At 43.9% G+C, this 17469-nt stretch overlaps 1 protein-coding gene across 1 annotated transcript; it reads right to left on the reverse strand.

Moving 5' to 3' along the window:
• Positions 1 to 557: 557 nt before the first annotated feature.
• rab11a (RAB11a, member RAS oncogene family) lies at positions 558 to 17401 on the reverse strand. The gene is made up of 5 exons (XM_015953263.3): positions 17237 to 17401; positions 13564 to 13759; positions 13081 to 13274; positions 12328 to 12408; positions 558 to 2849 (listed from the first exon to the last, which is right to left on the reverse strand). The coding sequence occupies exons 1-5, from the start codon at positions 17274 to 17276 to the stop codon at positions 2713 to 2715; spliced, it is 648 nt and encodes a 215-aa protein (XP_015808749.1). The 5' UTR covers positions 17277 to 17401; the 3' UTR covers positions 558 to 2712.
• Positions 17402 to 17469: the final 68 nt, after the last annotated feature.

Consider the following 17469-nt stretch of genomic DNA (forward strand, 5'->3'; position numbering starts at 1 on the left):
ACTCAGGTCTGCAGAACCACAGCAGCAGAGGACTGCACCAGGTGTCTCTCCTGTCAGGTAAGAACAGGAAACTGAAGCTACAATTCCCACAGGATCACCAGAACTGGACCAGGAGAGACCGGAGAAAACTTTCCTGGTCTGGTGCGTCTGGATTTTAGCTGTCAGGTCAGAATTTGGTGTCGCCAACACGGAAGCATGGATCCATCCTGCCTTGTATCAACCCTTCAGGCTGCTGGTGGTGTATTAGTTGTTGGGGGTGTTCTAATCCCACTTTGGACCCATCAGTACCACCTGAGCTTGGTTTCAACGCCACAGCCTACCTGAGTCTTGTTGGTGACCATGTCCATCCCTTTGACCACATGGACCCATCTTCTACTTCCAGCAGGATCATGCACCATGTCACAAAGTTCACATCTTCCCCAACTGGTTTCTAGAACATGACCATGAGTTCACAGGTCTCCCAACGACCTTCAGATCTCAGACCAGTCCAGAACCTTTGGGACGTGGTGGCACCTCTAAACTTGGAACTTGGTGTTTAACAGGAAGTGAAAGTCTGCTGGTTTATGACTGGTGAGCTTTATTAAGATAAACTGATAACTTAAGTTATTGACACATTGTACAATTCATCGATCTGTACAAACATAAAAGCGTTGGTTTGGACCCATTTGGACCCGTTCTCACATTAACCTCCAACTAGGTGAAATGACATCATTTCATTACAGTCAGTTACAGAATCAACCAGATAAAAATCAAAACACTTCTTTAAAAAACAACAATGGAATCAACTGATCTGGATCAGAACTCATTCTCTGTCAACCAGCTGCTGGTTCTGGAGAGGTCAGGCTGGCGGTGCTGCGGGTCCAAACAACCAGCCAGGCTCACAAACTCCAGAGCTACCCTCTGTAACTAAACACAAACACTCAGGGGTTTGAGACATTAGCGAGGCATCGGTTTACAGACCGGACCGAACCGGGTCGGGTTGGACCGTGCACGGTTCTGACTACTTGATGACTGAATGACTATGTAAGGCGATATGAGGTGGAGCCGTGCGCTGTGTGGAAGTCAGAGGCAGCTCGGTGTATGTAGGCTTTATGTGACGGCACACGAGGATCGGGTCGGATCAGAACATGTGGGTCGATGGCGGCCAAGCAGCAGGAGGTACTGCGAATCAGCTCGACCGATTCCTCTAGTCTGGTTCTAAAACAGTGGTTCTGGTTCTGCTAAAAAATCTAATCTTTGACCAGAACAAAGTTACAGATGTTTAGTGCAGGAATCGGACCTCCGCGTGGGTCAGTCTTTATCTTTGCAAGCCAGCGGTTCTGTGGGTCAGAGGAATGTCATGAAGGGATTCACCTGTTCTGTTTAGGGTGGGATCAGAAACCCAATCAGGTCTGCTTTAGATCTGTGAAAATTAAATCGCTTTTGTTTGGGTTTCATCACATCTCAGCACAGGCATCGGAACCGGAACGTTCAGGAGTCCTGCCCTTGACCCAGATCCATGTCGTTTCCCAGCATGCAGTGCAGCAGAGCGATGGTCACTGCATGAGAAGCGGTGTATGGACAGCCGAAAAGGACAAAAATATACATATTCAAAAACGGCCCAAAAACTGTCCGATTTTAAAAATTGTTTTATTTTCATCAGATGTGTTTAATTATTTATCTTATTTATCTTTATATTTTGTGTTTATTTGTTCTGATTTCTGCTTTAATTTTATTCCCATTTCCTTTTGTGACGGAGTCTGTTCCTCAGAGCTGGCTCAGATCTCCTGACGAACAGAGATCCTGAAACGGAGCCAGAAAAGGACAGAAACACTTCCTGTTTAGCCTCTAAGCTACAAGGCTAGCTGCCTTGAGCTAAAATAACACAAAAGCTCCAAATCAGCTGTAGTTCTGACACCAGAACGGCCAACAGGCCTCGTCATATTTAAGCTCATGAAAATATAAAAGATAGGAGAAAATGAAAGAAAACATCAGATTTTCAAAAGTGCAATAATTTACTTAAAAGGTAAATTAAAAACAAAATACGGAAACAAATAAGAGCTCTAAATACACTGATAACAGAATGAAGTTTAAATTCATACAGAAGCATCGATAAACATTAATACTGTTTTGAGCCTTTTAAATGTATTTTTTATTGATTTTTGTCCATTTCAGGCCTCCGTAGACACCTGATGCAGAGGTGATGATAAAACCGAGTCACGCCCAAAGCGAACAGAATCACAGACATCAGATCGAACGGCGCTCGTGCGCTCGATACATCCACGTGGTTTCCAGACAGTACATTGCACTATAGGAGGGGGCGGGGCTATAATGACAGGAGACGAGTGGACAGAGGACTATGCTTCAGAGCGAATTCGATGTGCTTCAGATTTATATATTTATATATAGTAAGAAGATACGAGACGAGTCATTAAAAAAGTGGAGGAATGAAGGAGGGGAGCTAATCACATTCAGACGTTTCTGAGACGAGTCAGCGCTTCTACAGGAAGGAGATCTAACGAGGGAGGAAACGCCTGCTGTCCTGCAGTAGCCTAAAGACATGGGGCTTTGCTGGGGGGGGGGCACTTAGTCTTACAATGGGGGTGGGTGGTTAACTAAGGTGGGGCAGGTAGAGTTCAGGTTGCAGGTTTGACTCTGCGGTTTGATGTTTCCATACCGAAGCAGTCTGTTCTCTGGGGATGGGGCGGGGGTAGCAGCAGGTCCACGGCGGCGCTAGATGTTCTGACAGCACTGCATCTTTGGTTTGTTTTCAGTGGGCTGCACCTGGATGTTGACCACGTTGTTGCTAGGCGACATGTCGCTCTCCTGGCGCTCAGACATCTGCTTCTGGGACACAATGCGGTAAATCTCTGGAGGAGAAGAAGATTCAATCAGGAAGTTTCAGAAACATCTTCTGATCAGACTTTTAAAATGAAACTCCAGGTTGCCTCAAGTAGGCGTCACCAACTCCCGTCCTCGAGGGCTACCATCCCTGCGTTTCCTGCTCTACCAAAGGTGTCATCCGCATATAAATGTATATGAGAACAGGGTTTGGCATCGAGCATCGATTGGAACCGGTTCTAACTGTTAGTTTTTCCCGGAATCGTTTTTCTTTTTGATTCCTAGAATGCAGACGGAAGAGGAATCCGTGGCCTTTCTCCGTGAAAAATAAACGTGATCTGCAATTTGTGATCAACGCTTTTCAGAGCTGATCACACCAGCTGTCTGTGTGCAGCACCGAGCCCCCCGTACAATAACCTGTAGAATAATTAAAGTCATCATGCTAGAAAAGCTTCTCTGTGGTGGACCACACCAGCTTCTGCCACAATAAATAGTTATAATAATAATAAATAACATTTTTTATTTCCTTTTTGAACTATTTCTGTTGAGAGTTTTAATGTTTAAAATCTGTTAGATTGTTACTGACAGCAGCTACATTTAAGTTTCTGCTCTGACTGAATGCTGCTGCAGGTAGGAAAACAGCTGGACGTTTCTGGAGACATTTAGCCTCTCATCCCAGAGGCTTCTTCCAGACTTTGGTTGTGGTCAGAAACAAACACACTGGTTGTGCTGCAAGTCTTTTGGGGGCGACGGTGGCACAGGAGTTAAGTGCTCGCCCCGTAATCGGAAGGTTGCAGGTTCGAGCCCCGCTCAGTCTGTCACTGTCGTTGTGTCCTTGGGCAAGACACTTAACCCACGTTGCCTGCTGGTGGTGGTCGGAGGGACCGGTGGCGCCTGTGCTCGGCAGCCTCGCCTCTGTCAGTGCGCCCCAGGGCAGCTGTGGCTACATTGTAGCTCATCCCCACCAGTGTGTGAATGTGTGTGTGAATGGGTGAATGACTGATTGGTTGTAAAGCGCTTTGGGGCGTTCCAGGACTCTAAAAGGCACTGTATCAAATACAGGCCATTTACCATTTTTTTCTCTAAAACATGTTTTTGTCTAAATGAAGGTGATGTTGTTGTTCATAGAATTAAAATCCATGTTGAAGTTAAGATTATTTCATCAAGTAGGACCTGTGGTTAGCTGGCTCACTTAAAACATGGAATGTCTTGAAAGAATCGCAATCGGGAATCAATAGGAACCGGAATCGAAAGGAGGAATTGGAATCGGAATCGTTCAAAATCACACGATGCCCAACCCTAATGAGAACTGCGAATAGCATGAACAATGTTATTAATGCAGATTTTGAATAAGGTTGGGCCCAGTATCGACCCTTGAGGAACACCCATAGATAGAGGTAGAGGAGCAGATTGGTGACAACAACAAATGGGATTAATGGAGTCATTCCGACGTGTTTCTGTGTAAAACTTAGAAATACTTCAAGTCTTACTCTACAGCTGCCTGAACAGCCTCTGCTCATAAAAATAGAGTTAAATAGAGTCCCTTTCTCTGGCGCTCACAGGGAGCAGACGCTTCTGCCTTTCCTCCCTTATCTGTGTTTTCCCAAGGCTCTTTTTGTCCCGTCTGCCTACAGAGCGCTTCTCTGCATTTCCTCTGCAATCACCTTTTTATTTTTCAATATGGACTTAATTAATTGGTCATTCAACGCGATTGATAAGATTTTTTCTACAATGAGGACGGAGGAGGGGGCTCACGCTTGTCCTCAGGGGACACATGCAGCGGGATACATGTTCGATTCCTGGAAAAAGTGGAATATCATCTGTCTCTCTCAGCTGTCCATTGAGGACGTCGAAGATATGTGGATATTTGGCCTGATGATCGTTGGATTTCTTCTGATTGGAGTGGGAGGATATCTGGCTTTCCGTAAAATTGGGATGATGGGAGCGATTGGAGGGCGACCCGCATCCATGGACGGCACCGTCCGGGTGGATACCTCACAGACTGGGACGTTGCTCGAGGTGAATCGCAAGCTGGACAATGTCTTGGCTGCGTTACCGGTGTTAGCGTGCAGGATTGATAACATCTCGGAAAGGGTCACCGGACGGTGTGGAGATGTTTAATCACTGAATTGGCTTCACTGGAGGACTTGAATGATCAATACAGACTTAAGGCAGAGAGGAAAAATTATCTCTGTCTGACCCAAAACAAAGTTCTGTTATCGAATCTGACGCCATAAGCAGCCTTGGAGTTGCATGCAAAACCCCCATGCTGGAAGGAATGCAGACAAATGCTGTGAATCTCTATCCCCCCCCCCCCCCCCCCCCCCCCCCCTTCAGATTGTGCTCTCTACCGAGGTCATGAAGCTGAAGGACTCACTGCTCTCTGTGCTTCCCCTGACCTCCCTCCCACCTGCGGAGCCAGCTGGTTGAGCGCCACACAGGCCGCCCCCGCTGATGAAACCAGGATCCCAGCCCCACCCCCCTACCTACCGGGTCTCATGTTGTGAACTGTGACGTTTGTTGCTTACATGTCGGGTGTTTTTTTTGCATTGGAGCGCTACACCCTGCTGGTGTAACCCTGTTAATGCCTTTTTTCTCCCTCCCTGAACTTCCCTCCTGTATTCCCTTACTCATCTACAAAGGAGCGCCGTTATGGCTGCTCCCATGGTCTGCCTGTATCTGTCTTGTCTATATGTGTGTGTGTGTGTGTAACCTTGGTCAGGTTGTACTGTGGAGTCAAGTTCCTACGCTCTGAAAGGAGCGCTGGCAATAAAATTCTTCTGATTCTGATTCTGATTAAAGTCTGACAGAACCAAAGAACGCATTGCTAGTTTGTAAATGAACACAGATTTTCGTGTTTATAATCTGGTAGCATGAATTGTTCGATGCATCGGGATGCGGGACATAAACGATTCTGCATCGTAGAAGAGTACGCCATAATCGATTATAATGGAATGTAGTTTGTCCAGCGCAGCATCCAAATCTGTCAGAGTGAGCGTCCTCCACATTTACCAACTGGTTCCGCCTTAATTTGGTACTGCAGGGCTGAGCGCTGGAGTTGTAATCTGAGACCGAACCGGAACCGAATCAGCCCGACCGGTTCTGTTGGATTTGGGCCGTGAATTATGTTAAATGAGCAGGATGTCATGCGGCGTGCTCCGCTCGCTCGATCAGCGACTGAGAGAGACACTGCTCACACGAGAGGATCGGAGGACGCTCCTCCAAACCGATGCTCCAAACACGTTATTATTTTCATAATTTAATTATTATTTCTCCTGGAAGCGCTCAGTCAGACCGAGTGTTGTGATGCTGGGAGATCCGGTCTTGGGGAGGGGGCGGGGTCAGTGATGGCGGCTGCAGCGTGATCGTCTGTCTCTTTTATGTAGGGACACGGAAAAGTTAAAAGGAGAGAGAAATAGAAGATAGAAGTTCTTGTTCCACTTTATTCTTTTGTTTCATGAAGATAAACTGATGTTAAATTCATCTTAAAGAGAAACTGGGAGGAAGCTTTGGTTCCTTTTAAGTTACAGGAGATCTTGTCTCCTATCTGCTCCCCCAGAGACAGCATGGACATGAGGGTCACATGGTGAGGGTCACACAGGTCAGGTTAGTGGAAAGGTTTGTAGTTAGCTGGTTAGTGGAAGAGATCCATCAGCTGGGTAATTTAATCCTAATCCAGCCCACAGCCTTCTGCTGGTGTTATTATCAGGAAGAATAAAACACACATCTTAAATATTATTGGAAGTGTAGAATTTGTTTTATGTTTTATTGTTTTCTGCATCAAACAGAACTTGATTCATTCTCCAACATTTCAGAAATGAACCACTGGGTTCAAATAAAATAAACTAAGTCAAACATTTAATTTGGTGTTATTTCTGACACCCTTCAACTGTGGCATAAATATTTGACTCTAGAGCTGCTCAGAGACACTAAACACTCATATATGAACCCATTATGTATTTTATTATTACATTATGTGTCCTGTAGGTTTTCAGTACTTTTTTAGATTTTGTGAGTTTTTGCAAAGCGTGTTTTTCTCAGCCTGAGGCGTGGTGGTGAACGAGGAAACAGATGTTTTACTTTGTTAAATCTTCTTAAATGTTTAAATGTTTTGTCCTAACCTGTTGTGAATCGAGAGCTTTTGAGGGATGGCAGGTTGTGTCAATTATGTTTCTGATTAAAAAAAAAGCAATTATCTGACATCTTCTATTTATCGATGAAAACAAATCAATATGAAATAATCGTGATGCATCGGGATATCGAATCGAATTGAATCGTTGACCCAATAATCGTTATCGAATCGGGAGACAAGTGAAGATTCACACCTCTACTGGGAATGTCGCTGTTGTAAGACGACAGGAACAAACATTGATGTCAAACTAGCCGTTAGCACATCAGTTCTGAAGGACAATAACCAATTTCTCTGAGCAGAGGCTGTTCATGAAGCTATCTGAGTAAGGCAGAAACACTTATACATTCTCTTAAGTTGTTGGTTCCACGCCCACACTGATACAGGTCAGAACAGAACCTTTCACTCCAGACCGGACTTCCTCAAACCTGTCGACATCATAAATTAGGACCCGACCAAGCCCCCACAATGCAGCTCAAAAATTTGAGCAATCCCGGAAGTACCAAAAATTGCAGTTCCACCCTCATCCACTAGGGGCTGGTACCAGAAGCGAGCAAATCCTCATTGACTCCCATGTTAAAAAAACAAATTTCACAGCAGAAATAAACATGTTTACAGCCTGGTTCCAAAACATGTTTTTTGTTTAAATGATCTAGTTTACACTCATGACAACTCTGAGGGGGGGTGAATTTTTTCTCACTCTTCTGTTTAAGTGTATTAAAAGCCTAAAATTCTGTATAATTAATGAGCATCAGACCCACGTGACCACAGAGCTACCTCCGTGGAAAGGCCTCAGTAGAGCCTCGGTCTGGCTTGGAAACTGTTCCGGGATTTTGAGTCTCTCTGTGTGTGTATTCTTTTTTGGATATTATTTGTGCAACTGTTGGACAAAATGACTTGCTGTGGCATTAATTGCACTAATAGAGCGTCCAAGGAGTCTCCACTTCATTTTTTTCAGTAAGTAAAATTATATGTATGTATTTTAGGTCACTGCCGAGCTGAGCTTAGATTTTAACATGTACTGTTTAACCATGAAATTTAAATGTAATAGGGAAAAACCCAGTACATTTAACATAATGCTGCACTTTAGAAAATGGGTTAAAATATAACATGTTGGTGGAGCTGGGTTCCGACTATCGGCTTGTGGAGCTCTCGGGAGACGGATGTTTCCCACACGTTTCTCTCCTCCCCGCAGCTCGGCACATCTCTGTCTGATAGCGGCTTCTGTGTGCTGTGCGGGCTGACGGCTTGTGGAGCTCTGGGATGGAAACCTTTCCACCCGGTTCTCCCCAGCGGCAGCTCTGCGCATCTCAGATCACAGCGGCGCTTGTCTGCTGTGCGGCTGCCGGCTTGTGGAGCTCTCGGGAGACCTCTGTGTTCCACCCGGTTTTACCCAGCGGTCAGCCCGGCGTATCTCTGACTCAGAAGCTCCGGTGTTGTGCACAGTTAACTCCGGTTGTAGCTAGGTTGCTACCTCCATTAGCTTAGCTCCCAACTCCGCATTAGCTTTGGGTTAGCTTCAGGTTAGCTTGTAGCTAGTTCGACTGGGTGTCGTCAGTTGATCCCAGCCTTACAGCCCCACCCTCAGCTCCACCTCTCTTCCCTTTTATGGAATTGTCTGGGCTTGACGGAACCTGTGACACGGTCAAAATGGCGGTGGTGGCCACCTCCCATTTTAGCACAAAAACTTATTATTGGATTCTATGGAAACCCATTGTCCAATATTTATATGTCGATGGACCCGACCGATATATCGGCTGGCCGATATTGGGGTCATTAACAGTATCAGCTATCGGCCAAAAAGACGGCCGATATTGCGCTACCTATCCAGCAGATGGCGCCAGCTTTATGAACTCATGTTGTGTGGCTCCACTTCTTTGAACTTTGAACACAAATTATTGTTTTGGAACTTTTTTAATTTATTCTTATTTATGTTTCTTATGTGCAATTATTTCCTGCCCAGGGTGAATGAGTTCACCAAGTTAACTTCCTCAGAGTGTTACTTTGTTACAAAGCACACGTATTACGTTTGATTTATTGCTGAATTTTTATTATTTTAATATTCTTATAGGGATCTTCTGTCCCTAAACGTGTGTGTGTTGTTAGATTCCCCAGAGTTAGCTAAGTCAGAATAAACATGTTGTAACCAGTTGTTTTAGCATACAGCAATGGAAGGGAAGGCTTGCATTCACTTACATAAAAAAACACTACAATGTATGTGAATTCACTTACATTGTTTTTTGCTAAACTAAGAAAACCAGCTGCTGCCAGATCATGTTGGGCTGGTTATAAAATGCTTTTTCTGACTTGTCTAACTCTGGGGAATCTTAACAAGACACCGTTTTACTGAGTGGTGGAATATTCCTTAAAGTTAAAATGTATTTGTGGAAACCACAGTTTACAAGAAAAATCTTCAATGTTAGATTTATGCTGTGACTAAGGCCTAGTCCGCACGTAGCCGGTTTTTTTAAAAACGAATATCCGCCCCTCCAAAAACTTGCATCCACACCACCTCGTTTTTAAAAAAAAACTGTCCACACGTATCCGGATAAATACGTTGTTAACAGTGGCGGCTGGCCAGTAGAGGGCGATAGTACACCGCCCTCCCAGTTTTTAATTTTTATTAAAAAATAAATAAATAAAATTAACAATAATTACATATTCTAAGTTAATTGTGTGTTTTGTAACAAAAATAAATCATATATATATATATATATCTATATTGGTCTCTGCCGACCTCTGCCGAGCGGTGGAGGCTGTGTGTGCTGTTTTTCAATCGCCCAAACAGGACGAGACCAGCTGTCCAATTGCTGACAAGAATATCAAAGGGTACGAATGGGAATGTATCCAATCAGCGTCGACGTTGTTTCAGAACGTTTCAGTAGCATGATGGGCGATGGAGCTACCGCCAAAGGATTCGTTGGTGTTCAGTAGAACTCGGCAGAGTCGTTTTTGGTCGTGACGCAGATGTAACATGGACGCCGCCGGTGACTAGAACCAGCATACACCGGATCTCAGCAGCCACTGAATTCAGTTCGGTCTCTTCTCCAGTATCCGTTCGAGAGGAGAACTATGGTGGAAAAACTTAATGTCAAAGAGCTTGGACCAGATCAGCCCGACGTATAAGCCAGCAGGAGAAGGAGAGAGGTAAACTGTACACACTAGGCTTCTCCCGAAATTGGTACACCAAGAAGGCTTGGCTAGCTGGATGCAATCACGCTAATGCGTTATTTTGCTTTCTGTGTTTGTTATTCAAAACGGCTGGGACAGATAAGGCATGGATGAGTCAGGAGTTACAGACATGAAACATTTTTCTGAGAAGGGGAAGAAACACGAGTCATCCCGGGCACACATGGACAACACGGTGAAGCTAGCCATGCTAGGCAGCAGAGCTAACGTTGCCATGCAGGGAACAACAGCAGCTGGGTGCAGAGGTAAGCTGTACATTACATTTCTGTGAACAAGACAATCAGAATCAGAAATCCTTGGTTGTCCCACAAACCGGGACATTTGTTTAATAACATGTTTAATGTGCAATAACTGTAAAAACTAATTTCAACACACATACTTATTATACATATTTAATCACGTAAATGTGTATTTCATGTAAATTTTTACATACATCAATCTGATTCCATTTTACTTGTTACACTTCTGCTGCAGCAAACAAATTTCCCAGCTTTTGGGACAATTAAACATTTCTGATTCTCAATTAGATGTTTTTACCTCAAATGTAAAAACATCTGATTGAGAATCAGAAATGTTTTATTGTCCCAAAAACTGGGAAATATGACATTTGTAAGAGGATACTGATGACATTATTTCCTATGAAAGTGTTTCCTATGTACTCATCTGTTGTTTTTTATTTATCATATGACAGGTTTTTCACACCATCCTGAGCCATGCAAAAGAAGATTCTTGTCACCACACCCATGACCACAGCCGAAACAGAAAGGTGCTTTTCTACTTTAAAGAGGATTAAGACTTTCCTTGAGGAACACCATGACACAGGATGGGCTGAATGCTCTTGCCATGCTCTCCATGGAAAAAAAAGCTTGTCACAAACATTCCTGACTTCAATAAAAAGCTAATCGAGAGCTTTGCCACTCAGAAGGACAGAAGGGCAAAATTTCTGTACAAATGAGGTATCACACACACACACACACACACAAATGCATCCACTTGATCTTTGTATAAAGTTGACCTTGGCACAACACTCCAGAAATATTTAACAGTGTAAATTTCTGGCATTTTGTCTAAGTGGTGTTTACTACCATTACTGTAACAGTGACCTGCTCATAATTTTTGGTGTTCACTCAAATGTTGAAACTAAACAAAATGTTTTTGTTACTTGCCTCTTGCATTGCCTATTTACCATTTATGGTCATGTTATTTTATGTGCAATTTAATGCAGTATTTTTCAACCTTGGTCTGCAAGGCAGCGTGCCAATAGTCAGACACACCTGGATTAATCAGTTTGTCCAATGATGTAAGACAGGAAATAAAAGAGCTGTGCTTAATTCAGGAAATAGTGAAGTTGTGCACAAAGCTCAGAAAGCACAAGTTTGTTTAAAAAAAAAATAGCACAGCCCCACCAAAAATATTTTTCACCAGCCGCCACTGGTTGTTAAAGACATGCCAGACCTGTAGGCGGCAGTACTTCCCCCGTTCTTAACCTCGTCCTTCGTCTGTGGTCCCCCGCAAGGAGCAAAAACAAACACGCAGAAAGCGCTTGGACAATTGATAAAGCGAGCGCAGCTCTGAGGGCATCCATGCTGTCGGCTAGTGTAAACACAGGTCGCACGCGTGATGTCAGCATTTTTTTGTCGCGGAAAGTGACGTTGCGGACCTTAAAACTCCGGTTTTGTCTGTCCACACGCAGACACCCAAAACGGAGAAAACGCAGATCTTCACTTTGGCCGGAGTTTTCAAAAAGATCCGTTTTCGTGTGAAAAAACTCCGTTTTCGTGTGGATGACAGGCCAAAACGTAGAAAAATATCTACGTTTTGGCAGATCCCCAGCTGTGTGGACAGGGCCTGAGTTTGTGTGTTCTGTTGTTTTTGAGATCTGCTAAATAAATCTTATTTGCATGACTTGGAAGCCCTAGTGAGTTATGGAGACAGTTCTTTGGTGTGTAATAGAGAAATAAGTTTGCATCAAAAAGGCAGAGAATGAAGGGTTTAAGCTTAAGAACATTTTCATTTCTTTTTTTTGTGAGGGAGATTTATCGGCCATTATATCGGCTATCGGCCTTTGTTAAAAGTTTTATATCAGTATCAGTCCCAAAAAAGGCATATCGGTCGGGCCCTATCATAAATGTCTGATAAGAAAAACACCTGCAAACGAAAATGAGAGAGTAAAACACACACACACACACCTGTCAGAATGGTCTGGAAGGCCGTCTCTACGTTGGTGGAGTCGAGAGCCGACGTCTCCAGGAAGGATAAACCATTTTTCTCTAGAGGGAAAAGTTCCAGACATGAAACCAGCAGCATTCCTCTGATAACGGCCCGTTTGACCCGCTTCACCACACAGAACCACTAAATGTTTTCACAGAGACTCCCTCCCACCACATAACTTCTTATCTGTTCAGCTGATGACTCAAAGGTTCTTGCCGTGATCAATTATTTACTTTTATTCACCACAATGTGCAGCCTTCACACTTCTGTCCTTTTCCCTCTAAATAAAACTCCTACAAAATAAAACTGCTGACGCTGTTGTAGAAATACAATTCCAACTCTAAAAATACAGCATGAAGGACTAACTCTTGATTTTTGTGATAAAATTCTAAACTCTGAGTCCTTTTAGGTTTTGTGAAAACAACAAATTCAACATTTAAATCCAAATAAATTAGTTCAGTTTAGCTAAATTCATTCACTTGAGTCTTTATTTGTTGTTGTCGAAAATGTTGTAATTTGTTTATTACGATGTTTGAAATGTTTTTTTTCTGAAGGACGCTTCCGACTTCCTGGATTTTGATCGATAAAATATCAACTCAAATGGATGGATCTGATTGGCTGGTTCTATGAATTGAATTTCCATGTTGTTTCTGGCCACAGGTTGCAGACCCAACTCAAAGTTTGGATGTTTTACACGTCTCTAGCCTAAAGGGGATGGAAGCGAGACTGACCAGCGAACGCTCGGGCCTCGTCGGTGGGAACGGCCCTCAGGTGGCGCAGGTCGCTCTTGTTGCCGACCAGCATGATGACGATGTTACTGTCGGCGTGATCTCTCAGCTCCTTTAGCCAGCGCTCCACGTTCTCGTAGGTTAGGTGTTTGGCGATGTCGTAGACCAGGAGAGCGCCCACCGCCCCTCGGTAATACCTGCAGCACACGCACCAAACATCAGCAGCTTCCAACCAGGAAGGAGATCAGACTTTAAGCCCAGGGTCTCGTGACCTGGTCAGGTCTAAAACTTGTCTACGGACCAGTTTAATCTGAAAATGTGCATATTTTTGCATGTTTGTGTCTCCGGCCAGTCACCCACAGTGAGATTCTGGAATTAGGGGTAAAGGCAGCAAAACATAACCAATCCTGTCATAGTAAATTAAAACCGATTCCGTGTGACATCAGTGCTGGTCCAACCCAACCAGACCTGTGGTTCTGTACTCACGCTGATGTGATGGCCCGGTAACGTTCTTGTCCAGCTGTGTCCCAAATCTGAGCCTTCACCGTCTTGCCGTCCACCTGGATGCTACGCGTGGCGAACTCCACCCCGATGGTGCTCTTACTCTCCAGGTTGAACTCGTTACGAGTGAAGCGAGACAGCAGGTTACTCTTTCCTACACCCGAATCACCGATGAGGACCACTGAGGCAAAGCAGGACAAAGGAAACACATCAGACATCCTGAATCTAGAAAACCGCAGAAATAAAGATAAAAACAGTTTAAAGTCCAAGTAACAAGAATGAGGAGAAACTAATGGATGTCTATTTTATTTATGATGCAGGATTATTGGTGCTCCCTGACCCACTATCCTTAAAGAACCTTTAGAACAACATCAAGCATCCAGAACCCGGGAGCGGTTCTAGACCTTTCTGGCTCTGGTACAAAAGTTTCTATTATAGCCATTTATTTTAGGGGTGCACCAATCTATCGGCCCCAATCTCGGGTTCTTTTCAAGCCAATCATTGCTATAGAATAATTTTTGAACATGCGTGTGAAAACGGGTACAAAAGTTTTGTTTTCAAATTTTGAAAAATGAAAGTCTAAAGGAACAAATATGATTTTGTTGTTCAAACAGCAATGCTAAAGACGTTCATTTATGCTTGAAAGTAGGGATGCACCGATACGATACTGGTACCAATACCGATACCAGTATTGGTAAAAGTTAGCCGATACCAGGAACTGATACCAATGCAGTTGCTTGAAAATGGCTTCCCTGTAACTTGTCATTTCTGTTCACCTAATATTTTAGTTTTGTGATGATTTCCATTCATATATTTTACTTTTTATCTACTTCACAAACTTTTCCTGTTGAAAATCAAATCTGTATTCCAAATCATCGCATTTTTTTTGTTTGGTAGAAGTATCGGTATTGGTAATCGGGATCGGGGAGTACTCAGATCCAAGTATCGACATCGTATCGTTTTGGAAAAAAGTGGTATCATTGCATCCCTACTTGAGAGCATTACCTCATGTCCAGTTGAAAATGGTATTGTTTCATGAGTATTCATGTTGGTTTTCACAATAAAAGGAAATTGAAACATTGACATAATCTGCTTTTAGTTGAGACAAAAATCAGTATCAGCAAGTCTGTTTTTATTTTTTTCAAGATTGGTGAACAGTGATCAGCCAAAAACTGCAATTGGTGCACCCGTAATTTATTTATATTTTTTTATTTGTCTCTGGGCGTTTTTTACTCAATATTTTTTAAAGAGACAATTTGAAGTTTTTACCATAAATTTCAGGAAATATCCATCAAAATGTTGTTGAAAATGAATGAAATAATTCCCAGTTGTTGCTTTGTAACATATAACCATAAAAATCTGGTCTAAAATACATAGGAGCGGGATCGTTTTATCAGGATGTTAGGAGTCCCACCCCCTTGGCCCCGTCCACTGACAGGTGCCATGTTAAAGAGCAAGTCACCCCTACCAGAGTCTCACTCCACTCCCATTTCCTGTTTAAAAAATGCTGCTGCCTGGCAGACCGAAAGGGCAGAGCCGCTAACACACACACACACAGGCTCACATTGGCCGTGTTCAAGATGATCCAGTTCTGCGCAGATTCGATCACCGGTGATCGGCGCGCAGTGCATGCTGGTTAGATTTGTGTCTGACTTGACGCCGACTTGCTCTGATGTCATGCCTACGTAGGCAACGATAACCTCGTGAGATCAAGGCGGCCGCAGATTTTGGAGCAAGGCGCTGCAGTTGCTCTCCGCCGGTTGCAAAACCTAGGGCGTGACAGGAAACGCCTCGCTCTCACCTGATCTAAGATGACAACTATATAGGCCATAAAGAGAAATGTGATTTGTGTTTTTATTGTCACATTTCCTATGAGCACACTAAAACTCTACAGCTGCTAACCTTTACTTATTATTACTTCATATGCACATGTCAACATTACATGATATTGTCAGGATGTGTTTCAGTTGCTAACAAGCACCAGAACTTTAATTACAAATTAAACAAGTATGAATGAATGTGATATCTTTATCCATCATCACCTGCGAGCTACATGTAGGGAAATTTGATCATCTTAAGCCTGGTTCATGCTTCTCCGTCAGCTCCGCAAAGGACAGACACGCACGGATTGACGGAAGCGTTTTGCTCTCATACTTCTCCGTCTCCTGGAGAGTGTTGCAAAGCAATTCCCCAGCAGGACAACAGAGGACGTAGGCTGTTCTGTGGTATCCTGTCATGCATCCGGTCCAAGATGGTGTGTTTATATTATGTTTTTTTGTATATAAGAGACTTTTTAACAGACAAATTTGTCTCTCATTCTCCTCCACCTCTTCATGCGCTCGCCACCTCTAAACCCACGTTTCCTGTCATTTCCATCCACTAATAAAACGCTTGCTGCGCATCTTTTCACTCCTCCTGTCACTGGGGAATTAAACATTCATATTTTAGAGTTTTTTCGCGAGGTATTCTTCAAGCTGCTCCGTGTCTGCCACTAGTTATCCTCGGCTCTCTTTATGTTTTTGAGGGCGCAATGGCGGCGCTGTAGACAACAGCGGCGTCCTGACCAATCACAAGCTTGCGTTCTCCGTCTCGACTGACGGATGTTTAGAAAAGAGAGCTCGACTCCGTCCGTCCTCGCGGAGCTCTCTGACGTTGCGTGTCTCAGCACTGACGCAGATGGAGGAGCATGAATCAGGCATTAAACGCCGGCTTTCAGCCACTCCCCCTGCTGCATCCGTCTGCTTTCATCTGTTTTCCAAGCGAGGCGCTGCTCAACTCGAACAAGGCCAACAACATTGTGATCTCATAATGTACCAGCTGACATCATAGTGTACTTCTCAGCCAATAGCGATGGCAGATTTAAATTTGAATGCAGTGCAGAGTTTTTACCTGACAACATTGACAGTTTTAAGCAGAATATTTCAATTTTAACTAAGATGCACTAAAATAAATCGCTTGGGGGGGGGGTTGAAAAAGACAAATACAACCGTTTTACTTCTTATTCAGGAGTTATTTTAATGATACTTGATTATTTTATGTTCTCTTTGGTGATTCTGCTCCTTTCAGGATTTGGTGTTTTTATAAACTGATAAATGAAGTTAAAACTCTCGGGAAAACAGGAGGTTAGTGGAAGAAATGTGAGAATACGAAACCGGAAGCTCACGTGAGAGTGGAATATAAATAACCCACAGATGAACAACCTGATCAATAATCTGATATTAATAACCTGATCAATAAAGCAGTTAAGAGTTTTTCGTCCAGTTTCACCTCAGCTGGACCAGCCCGGTTCTGCCTCGGGCTCTGAATTTGCTGTTAAACGTCGTCTCGGGCCCGTTAACGGTGCTGCTGGCAGATCGGTCCGGATCGCATCAGGAGGATCTGATCATGTTAGGTCTAGGTGTGTCCCGCTGGCTGTCGGCAGGCTAACCCGAGCTAACCGCTATCCCGAACCAAGATGCGCTTTAGCACGAACAACAAGCACCGGATGAACAATTTCCTACCCGAACGAGTCAGACATGGTTCGTCGGGAGTTCGGAAAACCGATTCAACGCGCTGACTCACGTCAGAGAAGTTTGTTGAGACCCGAACACAAAAGGCTGACGGCGGTTCCGTTAGCTCCACCGCCTAGCCTGCCAAATAACAACAAACACCGCTTTACCTTTGAATAAATAGTCGTATTCATCATCTCTGGTGCCCATCGTCCCAACACTGGAGAGCGGGTCCAAAAATGATTTTGTTAAAACAGAAAAGACGAGATTTTACTGTCCGACGGGAATTAGATGGGAGATAGTTTCTTCTTCGCTGGAATCCTGACAGCGGAATGCAGCGGATACTCTGCCCCCCAGCGGCCACAGGACGGAGCGCAACCTGGAGGTGTGTGTACCGAAAATG

Source organism: Nothobranchius furzeri, chromosome 9 (assembly GCF_043380555.1).
Source record: "Nothobranchius furzeri strain GRZ-AD chromosome 9, NfurGRZ-RIMD1, whole genome shotgun sequence".
NCBI classification, from domain to species: domain Eukaryota; kingdom Metazoa; phylum Chordata; class Actinopteri; order Cyprinodontiformes; family Nothobranchiidae; genus Nothobranchius; species Nothobranchius furzeri.